General features: G+C 42.9%; 1 protein-coding gene across 4 annotated transcripts in view; it reads right to left on the reverse strand.

The window, feature by feature from the left end:
* Positions 1 to 16943, reverse strand: part of thrb (thyroid hormone receptor beta) — a 238234-nt gene that overhangs the window by 67034 nt on the left and 154257 nt on the right. For all 4 annotated transcript variants that reach the window (XM_033046930.1, XM_033046913.1, XM_033046922.1 and 1 more), the window contains exon 3: positions 8507 to 8567. In XM_033046930.1, coding sequence (XP_032902821.1) covers positions 8507 to 8513 — 7 coding nt within the window. In that variant the 5' untranslated portion in view covers positions 8514 to 8567. The remainder of the gene's footprint in view (positions 1 to 8506; positions 8568 to 16943) is intronic.

Genomic DNA, 16943 nt, shown 5'->3' on the forward strand with positions numbered 1-16943 from the left:
CAGCCAGCTTTACTCGCAGCACTTGTGGACACTATTTTGTCCAGCTTCCCCCCCTCCCTGTGTAAAAACAGCGCGGGGACAAACATTACCGCAGAGTAAATCACTTAACTGCAGGTCGCGGTTTCAAACTTACCGCTGCGGGAGAACGCTCCACCCCGCCTGTCGTTTCGCAAGCGTGAAAGCGATATGGCACGCATGCGTCCTGGCGGGGTTCTTCACGTAGTCACTCACGTGACTCCGAAGTAAAATGTGAGGTTATCCATTTTGGTGGCAAAAACAGGAAAGCAGACTATTATCTAAATGGTGGCCGATTAGGAAAAGGGGAGATGCAGCGAGACCTGGGTGTCATGGTACACCAGTCATTGAAAGTGGGCATGCAGGTGCAGCAGGCAGTGAAGAAAGCGAATGGTATGTTAGCTTTCATAGCAAAAGGATTTGAGTATAGGAGCAGGGAGGTTCTACTGCAGTTGTACAGGGTCTTGGTGAGACCACACCTGGAGTATTGCGTACAATTTTGGTCTCCAAATCTGAGGAAGGACATTATTGCCATAGAGGGAGTGCAGAGAAGGTTCACCAGACTGATTCCTGGGATGTCAGGACTGTCTTATGAAGAAAGACTGGATAGACTTGGTTTATGCTATCTAGAATTTAGGAGATTGAGAGAGGATCTTATAGAAACTTTCAAAATTCTTAAGGGGTTGGACAGGCTAGATGCAGGAAGATTGGTCCCGATGTTGGGGAAGTCCAGGACAAGGGGTCACAGCTTAAGGATAAGGGGGAAATCCTTTAAAACCGAGATGAGAAAAACTTTTTTCACACAGAGAGTGGTGAATCTCTGGAACTCTCTGCCACAGAGGGTAGTTGAGGCCAGTTCATTGGCTATATTTAAGAGGGAGTTAGATGTGGCCCTTGTGGCTAAGGGGTTCAGAGGGTATGGAGAGAAGGCAGGTACGGGATACTGAGTTGGATGATCAGCCATGATCATATTGAATGGCGGTGCAGGCTCGAAGGGCCGAATGGCCTACTCCTGCACCTAATTTCTATGTTTCTATAAAAGGGTGGAATAAATCAGCGGATCAGGCAGCATCTTTGGACAAAAGGACTAGGTGATATTTTGGTTCGACTTTTTCGATAGCTGCCATGACCCGTTTGATGTCATCCTTCGCCCTGCTCCTGGTCTCGGCCCGCTTCTGCCGGACATGCTGTGTGTGTGTGTGTGTGTGTGTGTGTGTGTGTGTGTGTGTGTGTGTGTGTGTGTGTGTGTGTGTGTGTGTGTGTGTGTGTGTGTGCGTGTGTGTGTGTGTGTGTGTGTGTGGTGGAGTCTGAGGGGAGAAGCGCCGGCACCAAGAGCGTGCGACGCGTGGGCAGACGGACGAAAGCAACGATCATAGAGTGGCATTGGTGACATTTTGGGTCAAGACCCTTCTTCAGACTGACAGTCAAGGGAAAGGGAAACGGGAGATATAGGCATATCTTCCATTCATTTGTCCTTAGTACCGTCTATATCTCTTGTTCCTCTTTCCCCTGAATAGGTGACATTTCGGGTGTCGACCCGAAATGTCACCTATTCCGCTCTATGATCTTTGCTTTCGTCCGTCTGTCCACGCGTTCGCTCGCTCTTTGTGCCGGCGCTTCTCCCCTCAGACTCGGCCAAACAAACAAACACACACACACATACACACAGCATGTCCAGCAGATCGGTGCGGGCTGAGACCAGGAGCAGGGCGAAGGATGACATCAAACGGGTCATGGCAGCTATCGAAAAAGTACGGAAATGATACGGGGGAAATTTTAAAAACACACCCGAAGGAAATAGATGTTTAACAAAGGAGGTGGGGGGGGGGGGTGGGGCGGCGATCGCTCCGTGTCCGTGTCGGAGGGAAGGGGGGGGGGGGGGGGGGGGGAGGATGGTTTCTTTTCCTCTTTCACCTGACTCAGTCTGAAGACGGGTCACGACCCAAAATGTCACCTATTCCTTTTGTCCAGAAATGCCGCCCGACCCGCTGCATTTTGTGTCTATCCTTTAATCTCTCAGCCTGATATAGCAGAATCTCCCTGATTTAGCTTGACGCCATGACGGAAGCTGGTTACGGAAATGCTGCTGAAGATTACCCATTACCTACTACAGCTTTTTCGCGGAGTGAACCATCTTGCTCCACTCTAAGATCTTTGGTGTGGACACACGTGCAGTACTGTGCTCAGTTTTGCTCCCCTTATTTAAGAAAGGATACACTGGCATTGTTCGCAGACCAAAGGAGATTCAGCAGACTAATTCCTGGGATGTGAGGGTTACCCTATTCCAAGCAACTAAAGAGATAAGTGGTGATCTTGGTGAAACATGCAGGGTGCATGATAGATGTCAAGATGTTTCTACTGGTGGAAGATCTTAAAATAGAGGACACAGTTATAAGACTAGATGGTGATCATTTAAATGTGCATTCGGACTTTGTCTCACAAATGGTACTGAATCTCTGAAATTAGTTACCCCTGAGGGCTGTAGATGCTGTGTCGTTGAGGATATTTAGAGAGGAATTTTGAAAGACATTGGAATTGAGGGTCAGGAGAACTGGCACATAAGAGAGATCAGTTCTGATCATATTGGATTGTGGGACTGCAATGAGGGGCACAGTGGACTTTCCCTGCCCATTCCTAATTTATATGCTTCAGTGTTACACCTCTTCCTATTATTTGGATTTCTGCTGACTGGTTAGCACGGAACAAAAGCTTTTCACTATACCTCGGTACACGTGACAATAAACTAAACTAAGCTACATTTCATAATCCCTAGGTTTGAAGTGATTTTAATTCCAAATTAATGATGAAAATTATATATAATGGCTCCAAACACAGTAACCAGAGCACTTTGGCCGATATTTCCTGACTTAACTTATCTAAACAGCATTTAATGCTTTGCACCCTTCAGCACTTCTTAAAAATCCAAATGAAGATTCATCTAGATTCCCAGAGCATTAAGCTTAATTAATAACCTCTTATGTGGATGGTTGCCAAGTGCCTTCTGGAGGTCCAGATGCGGCATGGTTTAAGATTTATTAGTCTAAATGGGATATCAGTAACTCAAAGATATCTTGGAGATTAAATTTATTGAAACTTAATTCAAATTGGTATAAAGTAATACATATGGGAATTAAACATGGGGAACAGAACAATGCTATGAATGGTGCATAAATACCTGAATTCTATTTAACTGAATTGTAATCTCTTCTGAATGTAGAACAAACCAAGGGCGGTGACAGACATGACATGCTAAAGTGGAGCAACATTGATGCATGCGTGCCATTAAACTAATGCTGTTCCAGTATTAGGTGGGGAATGTTTACGTGGAGGAATAAGGTATGGCATGTTTTAACTTAATCATGTGAATGGTACTCAGAAATGTACATAGTTCAGTTTAGTTTATTGTCACGTGTACCCTGGTACAGTGAAAAGATTTTGTTGCGTGCTAACCAGTCAGTGGAAAGACAATACATGATTCAATCGAGCTCTCCACAGTCCAGATACAGTATAAAGGGATTAACGTAAATAAAGTTTAGTGCAAGATAAAGCCAGTAAAGTCCGATCAAAGATAGTCCGAGGATCTCCAATGAGGTAGATAGTAGCACAAAGCTCCTCTCTAGTTGTTGGTAGGATGCTTCAGTTGCCTAATAACAGCTGGGAAGAAACTGTCCCTGAATCTGGAGGTGTGCGTTCTCACACCTATACCTTTTGCCTGATGGGAGAGGGTAGAAGAGGGAGTGGCCAGGGTGCGACTCGTCCTTGATTATACAGATGGCCTTGCTGAGGAAGCATAAGGTGTCATTGGAAGGGAGGGTGGATTGTGTGTAGACAAAAATGTTGGAGAAACTCAGTGGGTGAGGCAGCATCTATGGAGCGAAGGAAATAGGCAACGTTTCGAGCCGAAACCCGTCTTCAGACTGATGTGAGGTTGGGGGGGGAGAGGAGGGGTGGGTGGGGGGGGGGGGAGGGGGGGCGGGACGCTGTGTCCACAACAATTGTGGTGTGATGGTCTGGGCTGTGTCCACAATTCTCTGCAATTTCTTGCAGTCTTGGATTGAGCTGATTCCAAACCATGCTGTGATGCATCTCGATAAAATTATTTCTACAGCACATCTGTAGAAGTTAGTGAGAGTTGTTGGGGACATGCAAAACCTCTAAAGGAACGCCTTCTAAGGAGGTAGAGCTATTGGGTGTGCTTTCTTGGCCATTGCTTCAATATTGGAGTTCCAGGCCAAGTAGTTGATAATATTTACACGTAGCAACGTGAAGCTTTCAACCATCTCTTCTACGGCACTATTAATGCATACCGGGAAACATGTACCGCTTCGCTTCCTGAAGTTGATCACTATCTCCATTGTCTTGCTGAGATTGAGAGAAAGGTTATATCTTCTACACCAGGTTATAAGGCTCTTAATCTCCTTCCTGTACTCTGTCTCATCATTATTTGATATCTGGCCCACAACGGTTGTGTCGTCTGCGAATTTGTAAATTGAAGATAGACACAAAATGCTGGAGAAACTCAGCGGGACAGGCAGCATCTCCGGAGAGAAGGAATGGGTGACATTTCGGGTTGAGACGTTTTTTCAGACTTTGAAGAATTTGTAAATTGAATTGGATTTGTACTTGGCTGTGCAGTCGTGGGTGTACAAGGAGTAGAGAAGGGGGCTGAGAACGCATCCTTGCGGAGCACCAGTGTTAAGGATTATCATAGAGGATGATTTGTCCCCTATCATCATTGATTGGAGTCTGTTAGTCAGGAAGTCGAGGATCCAGTTGCAGAGATGAGTGTTGACTCAAAGTTCCGTGAGTTTGGTGATGATCTTGGATGGGATATTACTGACAGCAGAGCTGTAGTCTATGAATAGGAATCTGACATACTGTCAGTGTTTCTCTTATCCAGATGTTCCAGGGATGTGTAGGGCCAGGCAGATGGCATAATCGTGGACCTGTTGTGGTGGTAGGTGAACTGCTGTAGGTCAAGGCTGGATTTAATGCGCTCCATAACAAATCTCTCAAAGCATTTCATGATGGTGGAAGGCAATTGGACGATAGTGGTTAAGACATGAGATCTTGCTTATCTCCTGGTAGTGGTCTGCGCAGCTTCTAAGGATGCAGCCAGGGACTCCGTCTGGGCCAGTTGCTTTCCATGGGTTCACCTTCAGGAAGGCCGATCTAACCTCTGCAATAGTGACCCTGGGAACACACTTGTGTCTGAAGGGCCGGAAATCAGTGCCCTGTTTGTTTTTTGATCAAAGTATTAAGTTAATCAGACAGGGCCACACTATCACCAATGATGTTGCCTGACTTTGCTTTGAAGCCAGTTATAGTATTCAGACTGTGCCACATTCTGTGTGTTTCCGAACAATTATACTGAGACTCATGTTTGGCCGGGTAGGACCAAATTAACACCATCTGTGGCTATAAAAAAGACACAATGTCCTGGAGTAACTCAGCAGGTCGCAGCATCCCTGCAGAACATGGATAGGTGATGTTTCAGGTGAGGACACTTCTTCAGATCTGACCCAAAACAATGGAGAAGGCAGGAAAGGGGTACTGATTGGGGATGATCAGCCATGATCACATTGAATGATGGTGCTTGCTCGAAGGGCTGAATGGCCTACTCCTGCACCTATTGTCTATTGTCTATTATCACGTATCCATGTTCTGCACAGACTTGCAGTGTTACTCCAGCACTTTGTGCCTTTTTTTGTAAACCAGTATCTGCAGATCCTTGTTTCTACCATCTGTGATCATGTGTTTTAGATGTATTGATCTATTGAACAGGGAGAATATGTTCCCATATGTCTATTGTACATGGCTGTAAACTGACAGTAAACTAGCAATAAGAATTCATGATTCTTCATGCTAATTTTCTTTGCACTCTGTAACAACTACAACAAAAGAAAGTGTTGGAAGCACTCAATAGGTCAGGCCACGTCCGTCCGTGGAATGAGAAACCAAATGAATGTTTCAGGTCACTGAGCCTTCATCAGAACAAACATGTTGTTTTATGCTGCAGTTAGGGAGAGGGCAATGAGAGCAAAGGGAATGTCTGCAATAGGGTGTACACCATAGTTGTTATGGTAACCAATACTTTAAACTCTGGCAGCAATAGCCGGAAGGGTAACAAGGAAACTGTAATTAAATTATCCAATAAAAACTAAGGCTGGTTACCTTAAAAATGTTAAATTTAATTAGTAGTCCGAAGACTGGAGTTTGTAAGAATGAAGGATGATCTTATTGCAACATAGAAGACCCACTGAAACATGATAGGGCAGAATTTACCATGTTTTCACAAGTTGGAGTGTCCCAAACCAGGGGATATAGTTTCAAAATAAGGGCCAGGCATTTAAAACGGAGGTATATAGTAATTTCTTCTCAGAGTGGGTAGTGAATCTTTAGAACTTTACCCAGAGATTTGTGGACGCTAGCAGAATTAAAGTATTTAAAGTAGAGACAAGTACATTTTGAAAAGATTGAAGGTTTGAGAGGTATGGGATCAGCTATTATAATTTTAAACCGCAGAGAGGCTTGTGGGTGTCATTAACATGCACTTATTATTATCTGCTTGTATTCTTGTGTGATCTATGTTTGGAGAGGGGAGAGGGGGTGGATGTGAGGAATACCTTGTTGGGACCCTACACAGCATGATGAAATAAATGCCAGACATAAGGAAAAGGGAAAACATTTCAAAGGCACTGGTGTGGATAGGCTCATTATCAATACAGGTATAACAGAGATGGAGAAAATGGGATAATGTATTAGATTTTGTCTGGAAGCCGGATAGAAGGAGGTGTATTTAACATATTCGGGCTAATAATGGATATTGGTAGTTAAGTGTCCCCGGAGATGGCAATGAGGTTGTCAAGAAAGGGAAAGGAACTATTTCTCCAACTTTCTATGTTAATATCACCATTTACTAACAAGTTCAAGCCCATTAAATGTATTACTGCCATTTGAGGCAGAATAGTATTAGGCGAGTGTGACTTCCCTTTACTTTGGGGCAGGGTTTAACCAGATGTGACATTAAGGAATCTGGTAAACAAAAGTCTAATGATATCACATGAAAATACTGCCATGGTTGGTTGTTCTTTGCACATAGGAAAATGGTTGGAGGTCAATCATTCCTTTCCCAGAACATCACTGCAGGAGTTCCACATGGTAGTGTCCTGTCTTTTGCTGTTTCATCAACAACCTTCTTTCCTTCATTATGCCAGAAGTAGGGTATTGCTGATGTTTCAATTCCATTCACAACTCCTCAGCAAACAGACTAGTCCATAACTGTATGCAGCAAGAGCTATACAACATTCAGGCATGGGTCAAATAACATTTACACCAATAACTATTTGGCAATGATCATCCTCAACATGAGACAATCTAACCACCTTGTCTTGACCTTCAATACCCAGCCTTAACCTTTAAGCGACATTACCACTGCCAAATCCCCATCATCAACACCCTGGGGATCACCAGTGAGCTGAAACTCAACTGGTTCACCCGCATAAAACCGTGGCAACAGTAACAGGTTAGGAGATGGGTGTTCTGTGGTAAGTGATTTACCACTTGGGACCCAAGGACTTTTCACCAACCACAGGCCATGTCAGAAGCATAATAGAAAACTCTCCATTTGCCTGAATGGAGGTTACAACTCTCAAGATGCTCAACACCACCCATGAAAAAGCAATGCACTTGATCGATATCCCATCAACCATTTCTCTCCTCCACCATGGTTGAGGTCAGTATCTTCTATGATTGCCCACCAAGGTATTCTGACAGCTCCTCCCAAATGTGCTATCTCTACCACCAAGGATAAGGGCAGTGGTTCATGGGAACACCAGCTCCTGCAGGTTCTCCTTAAAATGATGCACCATCATCGCCCTTCAAAGCGACCTGGTATAAAGGAGATGCAAGGAAATGGAAATGCTGGTTTATACAAAAAAAGTGTTGGAGTAGCTCATCGGGTCAAGCAGTATCTCTGGAAAACATGGATAGGTGACCCGTCCCAACCCGAAATTCCACCTTTCCATGTTTGCTAAATATATTGCCTGACCAGCTGAGTTACTCCAGCACTTTGTATCTTGGCTTGGTTTTAATCCTCGTACTCCATAATGAATAGCACGGTGGGAGCACCTTCATCAGAAAGACAGTAATGTCATGGCCAATTGGGGAAGGGCGAAAAATGCCAACCTTGCCAGAGGCACAAGAAAATTAATATATTAAATAATTACATCACTGCTTTTATAGTGAAGCTCAGGAGAAGAGAAAAGACCCAAAGGACAGGATGTCAAACGGAAAAGCAAGGAAAGCTGATATCAGTTAAGAAAATTTGTGATGTTCATCTTTGAAATTTCACAGACTTTTAATAGCAGTTTTAATAACACGTGGTGAAGAGTACATTGAAGAAGTGAAGTGTTTTGATAGTTTGGTGTTTGTAGAAAGCATGAGTTGGATTAAATGATTATTCTTGTTGAAAGACATATCAATTGCATACCTGACATATTGATGGCATTACGGGTCAGTGGTCATTGTGTTGCTGGAATTCATCACACCACCTGTAAAATATAAAAATGATAATGAATATCGTATAATGAAGTAATTAAAGGAAAACGAATATATAATGTAAGAATGAAAAGAAAAACATAATGCACAACAATGCAGACAATTTGTATTCAAGGAAATTGGACGTCTTCAATGGAAGAAAAACAGCTGATTATCTGAAGGATTTTACTCTGCTATTAATGAAAAAGAAGTTAAATGTAATATTATTCACAACTGAGAATATATGCTTTTCTATGGTTTAAGCCTACATTTTAATAGGATCACAGAGCCTACTGCTACATTAGAGATATGTAATTATGACAACACAGATAGTTAATGGACATTAGAAAGAGTTCTGCTGGATAGAATAAATGAGTTTGTTAACTCCACAGATAACCAGTTTGGCTTTAAAGCTAAACATGGCACTGGCTTATGCATATATGCCCTAAAGGAGATTGTAAACAAATATAGAGGCAAAAACTCTTCAATCCTAATGTGCTTTATTGATGCTTCCAAAGCCTTTGACCGTGTTAATCACAGAAAGCTGTTTGGTAAAATGAGTCAAAGAGGGGTGCCTGAATACATTGTTAGAATTCTGGCCTACTGGTATGCCCACCAGACTATGCAAATAAAATGGGGCAATAGGGTCTCAGCCCCATTTGGGGTTAGCAATGGTGTTAGACAAGGGGGAATTTTGTCCCTAGTCCTTTTTAATCTATATATTGATGATCTGTCTAAACAATTGAAAGCCTGTAACACTGGGTGCGTGATTGGTAATGTTTTAGTGAACCATATTATGTATGCAGATGATCTTGTGGTCTTTAGTCCATCTAGCGCTGGTCTCCAGCAGCTCCTTACTATATGTTCTGTGTATGGTGTGGAACATGACATTAAATATAATGCTAGTAAGAGTGCTTTATGATCTGTAGAACCAAAGAGGATAAATGTCTAAAATTTCCTGATTTTAAATTGTCTGACAATAATCTTAGTGTCTGTAATAAGGTAAAATATCTAGGGCATATTATTACAGAACAAATGACAGATGATGAGGATATTTATAGGCAACGACGCATGCTGCATGTACAGGCGAATATTCTCTTGCGTAAATTTGGTGCGTGTGCAGATGTGGTGAAGATGTCGCTATTTAGAGCATACTGCACACCACTCTACACTGCACACCTGTGGTCGAACTATGGAAAGACAAGTTTGCAGAGGCTAAAGGTGGCGTATAACGATGCCATGAGAACACTGCTAAGGAAACCTAGATGGTGTAGTGCCAGTAATATGTTTGTGGCTGCAGGAGTCAGTACTTTAGAAGCTATCCTAAGACATCACATGTATAAATTAATTTGCAGGATAAATGACTCTAAAAATGTAATTATTGTGGCCTTGACAAACATAAGGGTTAGCACTACACGCTACGAATCCCAGCTGTGGAGACACTGGTATCGTTGTCTCGTTGTAGGACATTGATCATTCTTTTAATCTGGATTTTTAACTTATGTATTGTGTTTTAAAAAATATATAATTTATGATGCTTTTATAAGTGATATACTAAGATTTTATATGTACTTTATGATATTTAATATGCAATGCATTTCTTTTTTAATGTAATGTTGCCCCTTGTCTGGACCTCGAGTCCGTAATAAAGTTTATTATTATTATTATTATTATTATTATCCATAACTGAAATAAATATTCATAATGCATGGCTGATCTCATTGAAATGTATTAACTAAATGATCGCAATACTAATCTATAGGCACTCCAAGAAGTAGGCTTCTTTGAAAAGGGCTGGGTTTTAAGGGAAAGGCCACTGCTGAATATCTCATATGCTGAAAGATATGAATTCCAATAATGATAGCAGATGTGAAAACTGATCCTCTGTCCAAGTATGTCAACACTAAAGAATAAAGTTGAAGAGTGTGTAATATGGATTTTGGCAGAGGATAGCAGGATCTCAAGTTAACAACTTACAGTACCTTCCATAATGTTTGGGACAAAGACCCATAATTTATTTATTTGCCTCTGTACTCCACAATTTGAGATTTGTAATAGAAAAAAATCTATTATGCTATACAATATGATTATGGCATTACATCCTGTCTTGAATGATTCAAGAATGCCAGCATGGACTAATTAACTAGAGTTATTGTTCAACCCCTGAGGTCTCCACCATGTTTTAAAAAGACATTCATAAACAGTGTCCAAGAGGACCAAAGTGACATCGCTCAATGAATACCATTGCTTTGAAACATTTCTTACGAAACATATCAACCCCTGCCTCAGAATTGACCCTGGAACCACTTCAATTCACCAACAGCCACAACAGATCGACAGCGGATACAATCTCACTGGCTTCCCACTCTGCACTGGACTGCTTGTACATCAGGAACAACCTATTGTTCATTGACTATAATGATGTTCAACATCATCATCCCTTCCAAACACATCTAATTCAGGGGAACTGGTCTCTGCTTCCTCCTATGTAACTAGATCCTTGACCCCCTCATTGGCAGACAGCAATCAGTACGGATTGGCAACAACACATCCTCCATGCTGATCCAGCACAGACACCTCACAGCTGCGTGCTCACTTCCCTGCTCTACTTTCTCTACACCAATGACTGTGTAAACAGATACACATTTGACACCATCATTTGACACCATCATTACATTTGCTGACAATACCACCGTCGATGGACGAATAATGGGGAACAACGTGTTACGGTACTGGAGGGAGCTCGATATTCTGGATGTTTGGTGCCAGAACGTTAGTCAATGGTGTTTAATTGTCATATGTATGAAAACAGAACCATGGAATTCTTACTTGCAGCAGCACAACAGGTTGGTGAACACAGTACAAAAAGATAATCTAACAAACAAAATAAAGTTTGTTAAATAAAAAACCCAATATAGTGCAAAATGAAACAAAGCCCTAAGTCCCTAGTGCGACCAAAATAGTTTTATAGCTTGGAGTTTAGTTGGAGTTCATAGTGTTCAATAACCTGATGGTTGTTGTTAAGAAGCTGTTCCTGAATCTGGAGGTCATGGTTTTTAGACTCCAATACCGATGGCAGGAGTGAAATTTGAGTATGGCTAGAGTGGCGTGGGTCTTTGATGATGCTGCCTGCCCTTTTTGTTGCAGCACCCTGTATAGATCCCTTTACTGGTGTGATCAGTACCTGTGATGGACTGGGCAGTGTCCACCGCTTTTTATAATCTCCTTCATTCCTGGGTATTCGAGTTGCCGAATCAGGCCGTGATGCAACCAGTCAATATGCTCTCTACCGTACACCTGTAGAAGTTCAAGGAAACATTGGCAACGTACGAATCTTCTCAATCTTCTAAGGATGTAAAGGTATTGATGGGCTTTCTTTATGATTGCATCAATGTGCAGGATCCAGGACAAATCTTTAGAGGTACGCACATATGCCTAAAAGCTTGAATTGTGGACTTTCTCCACCACCGATCCATCGATGAAGACAGGTTTGTGGATCCTCGGCCTTCCTCTTCTGAAATCACCAAACAGCTACTTGGTTTTACTGATGGCGAATGCAAGATTATACTTCTGGAACCAACCAGTCAGACGATCGATCTCCCTCCTCTGCTCTGACTCATGATTATCCATAATTTGTCCAACAACGGTAGTGTCAACGAATGAATTAAAATATATGGAACATTGTCTGGGTACACAGCCATGAGGTGCCCCTGTATAAATGGTTATTGAGGAGAAAATGGTGCCAATTCATATCGATTGTGTTCTGATAATGAGGAAGTCGAGGATCCAGTTGCAAAGGGATGCAGAGACCCAATTCCCTGAGCTCCACGAAGGAGGCAGCGGAAAGTAGTTGAAATTTCCTAGACCATCAGGGGTTTTGCTGCTTTTCCAAGGTAAATGAAGTTAATGGTGGGCATTCTCCTCTAGGTGTGGTTGACTGGGCTACATCAATAACTGTAATTTCTTGCAGTCTTTGGCAGAGCTGTTCCCAAACCAAGCTAAGATACTGCCCGAATGCTTTCTATGATGCATCTATAGAAGTTTGTAAGATTCTACGGAGGCATGAATATCCGCAGTATCATATGAAATTAGAGGCATTGGTATACCTTCTTGGCTGTCACTTCAATCTGGTTGGTCCAATGCAGATCGTTGGTAACATTAACACCAAGGACTGGAGCTCAACCATTTAGTTTGGCATCACTGATGCTGATTGGGGCATGTACTCCACAACACAGCGCTAAGGGTCTGAGGAACGGTCCCGGCCTGAAACATCACCCATCTACCTCTTCCTGAGGTGCTACTGATACACTGAATTACTCCAGTACTTTATGTTTGAATTTTTTGGAAAGATATCCATCTGTGATCCAATGGGTGGAGTTTGATGTCATATTTAACATGAGATACACTACAACTGCTTCCTATTTCCAGCATGATTCAGAACTACTGTTTCAGGCTACACTAATTAAAAAAGACCCTTCAATAAATCTTAAGCAGCGCCACAGAAATTTTCCTTTCTTTTAATTAAACAGTAATCGGTGGCACTCAGTGTTGAAATTCAATTGCTTGCATTAACATATTTGAAGTTTGCAAAAAAATATAACGTTACTTTTGTATTTTAAATTTTCACTGAACTTTTGAGAACTGTCAAATTCAATAGAGTTGAATTGCATTACCCAAAACATAGTTTTACAAATTTCTTTATTTAAGAAAACAATTTAACATAATAATAATAATAATAATAACTTTATTTATAAAGCACTTTAAACAACTGCAGTTGCCACAAAGTGCTGTACATGAGAACTCATGAACAAAAAGCTATTACAAACAATTAAAAACCATTAAAAACCGTAAAACGAAGGACTATAAAAAACACACTAAAAATTAAAAGACATTAAAAGCACTAAAAACAGGAGCAATGATATCATGATATGATATATAACATGATATATATCATATATATATAACATCATATATATAATGATATCATAATATAACATGATATCAGCTACTTGCTCCACTAAAACTGAGTGGTGAAACGCAACAACAGTGGATTAATCAATTCAACCAATAAAGTGTTGCCCAAGTCAACTTTAATGGGCTTAAAATCAGAGTTGAAGGAATAATCACAGGATGGATGTACAGTGACACCTTGTGGTTATATTAAAGTAAATAACATTAAAAGTCAAAATAGTCACTGGAAACATCAAACTGGAAAATGCAGTAATCTATTTGGACGTAAGCATTGGTGAAATTAAAATATCTGAAAATAGTAATTAGTCTTGGAATAATCTACAATGATGATATGCACAATCATACACCGTGGATTCAGGCCCTTCAGCCCAACTTGCCCAAGCAAACCAACATGCCCCATCTACATGCCCCGTCTGAAGAAGGGTTTCGGCCCGAAACGTTGCCTTTTCCTTTCGCTCCATAGATGCTGCTGCACCCGCTGAGTTTCTCCAGCTTTTTTGTGCCCCATCTACACTAGTTCCATTTGCCATAACTTGAGCCATAACATTTTGTATTATGACGTTCCCAGTCAAAATTGGGCAAGTTTAAATCCCCTACTACGACAACCTTATTAGTCCCACAGCTGCCTGCAAACTCCTGGCACATTTGCTCTTCTTATTCCCTTTGACTATTTGTAGTACACCCTCCAACAAGGTGATCATCCCGTTCTTATTTATCAGCTCCACCCATTTAGCCCCACCGGACAAACCATCAGTAATGTCACCTCTGACCACTGCCGTGATATTCTCCTTCATCAGTAACACAATATCCCTTCCTTTTTTATCCCCACCTCTATCTCGCCTGCAGCATCTATACCCTGGAATATTAATCTGCCAGTCCTGCCCCACTCTTAAACAGGTTTCAGTAATGGCTACAACATTCTAGTTGCACCTATCGATCCTAGGCTTAAGTATATTCTCCTTATCCGTGAGGCCTCTTGCATTAAAATAAGTGCAATTTAAATCGACAGTCCTTCCTCACTCCCTGCCTTTTTCCTGCCTATTCTCTCTTCACCCTCCATTCTGACTTCCAGCTTCTTGCCTGCCTTGGTGCTGCATAGGATCCCCCCCTCCTCCTCCCCCCCCCCCCCCCCCCCCCCACCCCCCCCCCCCCCGGCCGAACCTGCCTGCCGGGATATTGGTTCCCCTCCAGTTAAGGTGCAACCTTAACCTCTTGTACAGATCACCTCTGTCCCAGAAGAGATCCCAATGGTCCAGAAAATTGAACCGCTGCACCCTGCAACTCCTCAGCCATTCATCTCCCCTACCTTCCTTTTCCTACCCTCATTAGCACATGGCACAGGAAGCAATCCAGAGATCACTAACCTGGAGTTTAAGAAGGAACTGCAGATGCTGGAAAATCGAAGGTAGACAAAAATGCTGGAGAAACTCAGCCGGTGCAGCAGCAATTATGGAGTGAAGGAAATAGGCAACGTTTCGGGCAGAAGCCCTTCTTCAGACTGGGGGGGGGTGGGGGGGTGGGGAGAAGAAAGGAAAAAGGAGGAGGAGGAGCCCGAGGGCTGAGGGAGAGATGGGAAGGCGAGGAGACAGCAAGGGCTAACAAAATTGGGAGAATTCAATGTTCATGCCACCAGGATGCAGACTCCCCAAGCGGAATATGAGGTGCTGTTCCCCCAACTTCCGGTGGTGCTCGCTCTGGCCATGGAGGAGACCCAGGACAGAAAGGTCGGATACGGAATGGGAAGGGGAGTTGAAGTGCTGAGTCACCGGGAGGTCAGATTGGTTAAAGCGGACCGAGCGGAGGTGTTCGGCGAAACGATCGCCAAGCCTCCGCTTGGTCTCACCTACACTGGAGTTCCTGCTTTTCAGCCTTTTACCTAACTCCCTATACTCATATTGCAGAACCTCATTCCTTTTCCGACCTACGTCATCTGAGCCGATATGCACAACGACTTCCAGCTGCTCCCACTCCACCTTGAGGATGTCATGTGGCCACTACGAGACATCCTGGCCCCTGGCACCAGGGAAGCAGCACAACATGCTGGAGTCCTGACTGCTGCCGCAGAATCTCCTGTCTGCATCCCTAACTAAAGAGTCGTCTATCACTATGGTGCTGCCTGACGTCACCCTTCCTTGCTGAGCCTCAGTGCCAGGGCTGCTATCACAGCCCTGCCTGCCAGTGCTGCTCAACCTTGATGTGTTGACCCCCCTGACGGCACCCAAAAGGGTGTACCTGTTTTGAAGGGGGATGATGGCCACAGGGGTCACCTGCACTACATGTCTAATCCCCTTCCTCGTGCTCACCCACTTTCTCTCTTCCTGGACCTTCGGGGTAACAACCTCGCTATACATCCTGTCCAAGAAGCTCTCATCATTCCAGATGGTCTCAAGTTCATCCAGCTGCTGCTCCAGTTCTCTAATGCGGTCCTTCAGGAGCTGCTCATGGATACATCCCACCAAAGTAGCAACAGTTTCCCTGACTACCCACATCCTGCAGCCGGAGCATTGTACTAAGTTACTTGCCATCACCACTGCACTGAACCAAGGAGGAGAGAGAAGTAAATAACAGGAGAGTGGTGATTTAATTGAATTATTTTCAAAAAAAAGGGAACCGAAATACAGACTGATAAAGCACTTGGAGGCATTCCACATGCAAAGGGATTTCCAGAGGGCAGACGATTTGACTACAAATAAATGACAGAGGGGTGGAGTTGAAAAGCCTGATTGTCCCAGACATGAGAGGTGTCCTGATGCAAAAAAAGCTGGCATGATCGTGGATCTTAACTACATGGTGACATTAAAAATAATAGATTTCAAATATTTGAAAAATGCTTCACAATGTTTGAGAAACCAGGTAGAAAGCCATCAACTTTCTACCTGTGCCCATAGTACAAATTATTCACCTTCCCCAGCCATCACCTGCCCCCTCTTTTTATTCAAAGACAGACACCAAAAGCTGGATTAACAACAGGTGAGGCAGCAACTCTGGAGAAAAGGAATAGGTGACGTTTTGGGCCGAGACCCTACTTCAGATTGAGAGTCAGGGGAAAGGGAAACAAGAGATAAAGTTAGGAGAAATGAATGGAAAATCTGCAAAAAGCTACAGTAATCAAGGAAATGTGGGGCACACATTAGGCCATTGGTGGGGGGTAGGAGTTAACAAGTAAACAGAGGAAGTCGACAGGATGACAGTAAAACTAGTACGACAACTATGGTGGGGGAGCGATGGAGCGAGGGATTGCGAGGGTTATTGCCAGAGGATTCATACCACTGGATTGTAAAGTGCCCATTCTCACCTTACCTGGTGGTTACGATACGATATGATAGAACTTATTTATCCCAGGAGGGAAATTGAACTGCCAACAGTCATAAAACACAAGATACATGAAATATGACATTAAAGTGACGAGTGGAAAGGCT

The sequence above is a fragment of the Amblyraja radiata genome, chromosome 2 (genome assembly GCF_010909765.2).
Source record: "Amblyraja radiata isolate CabotCenter1 chromosome 2, sAmbRad1.1.pri, whole genome shotgun sequence".
Taxonomy (NCBI): domain Eukaryota; kingdom Metazoa; phylum Chordata; class Chondrichthyes; order Rajiformes; family Rajidae; genus Amblyraja; species Amblyraja radiata.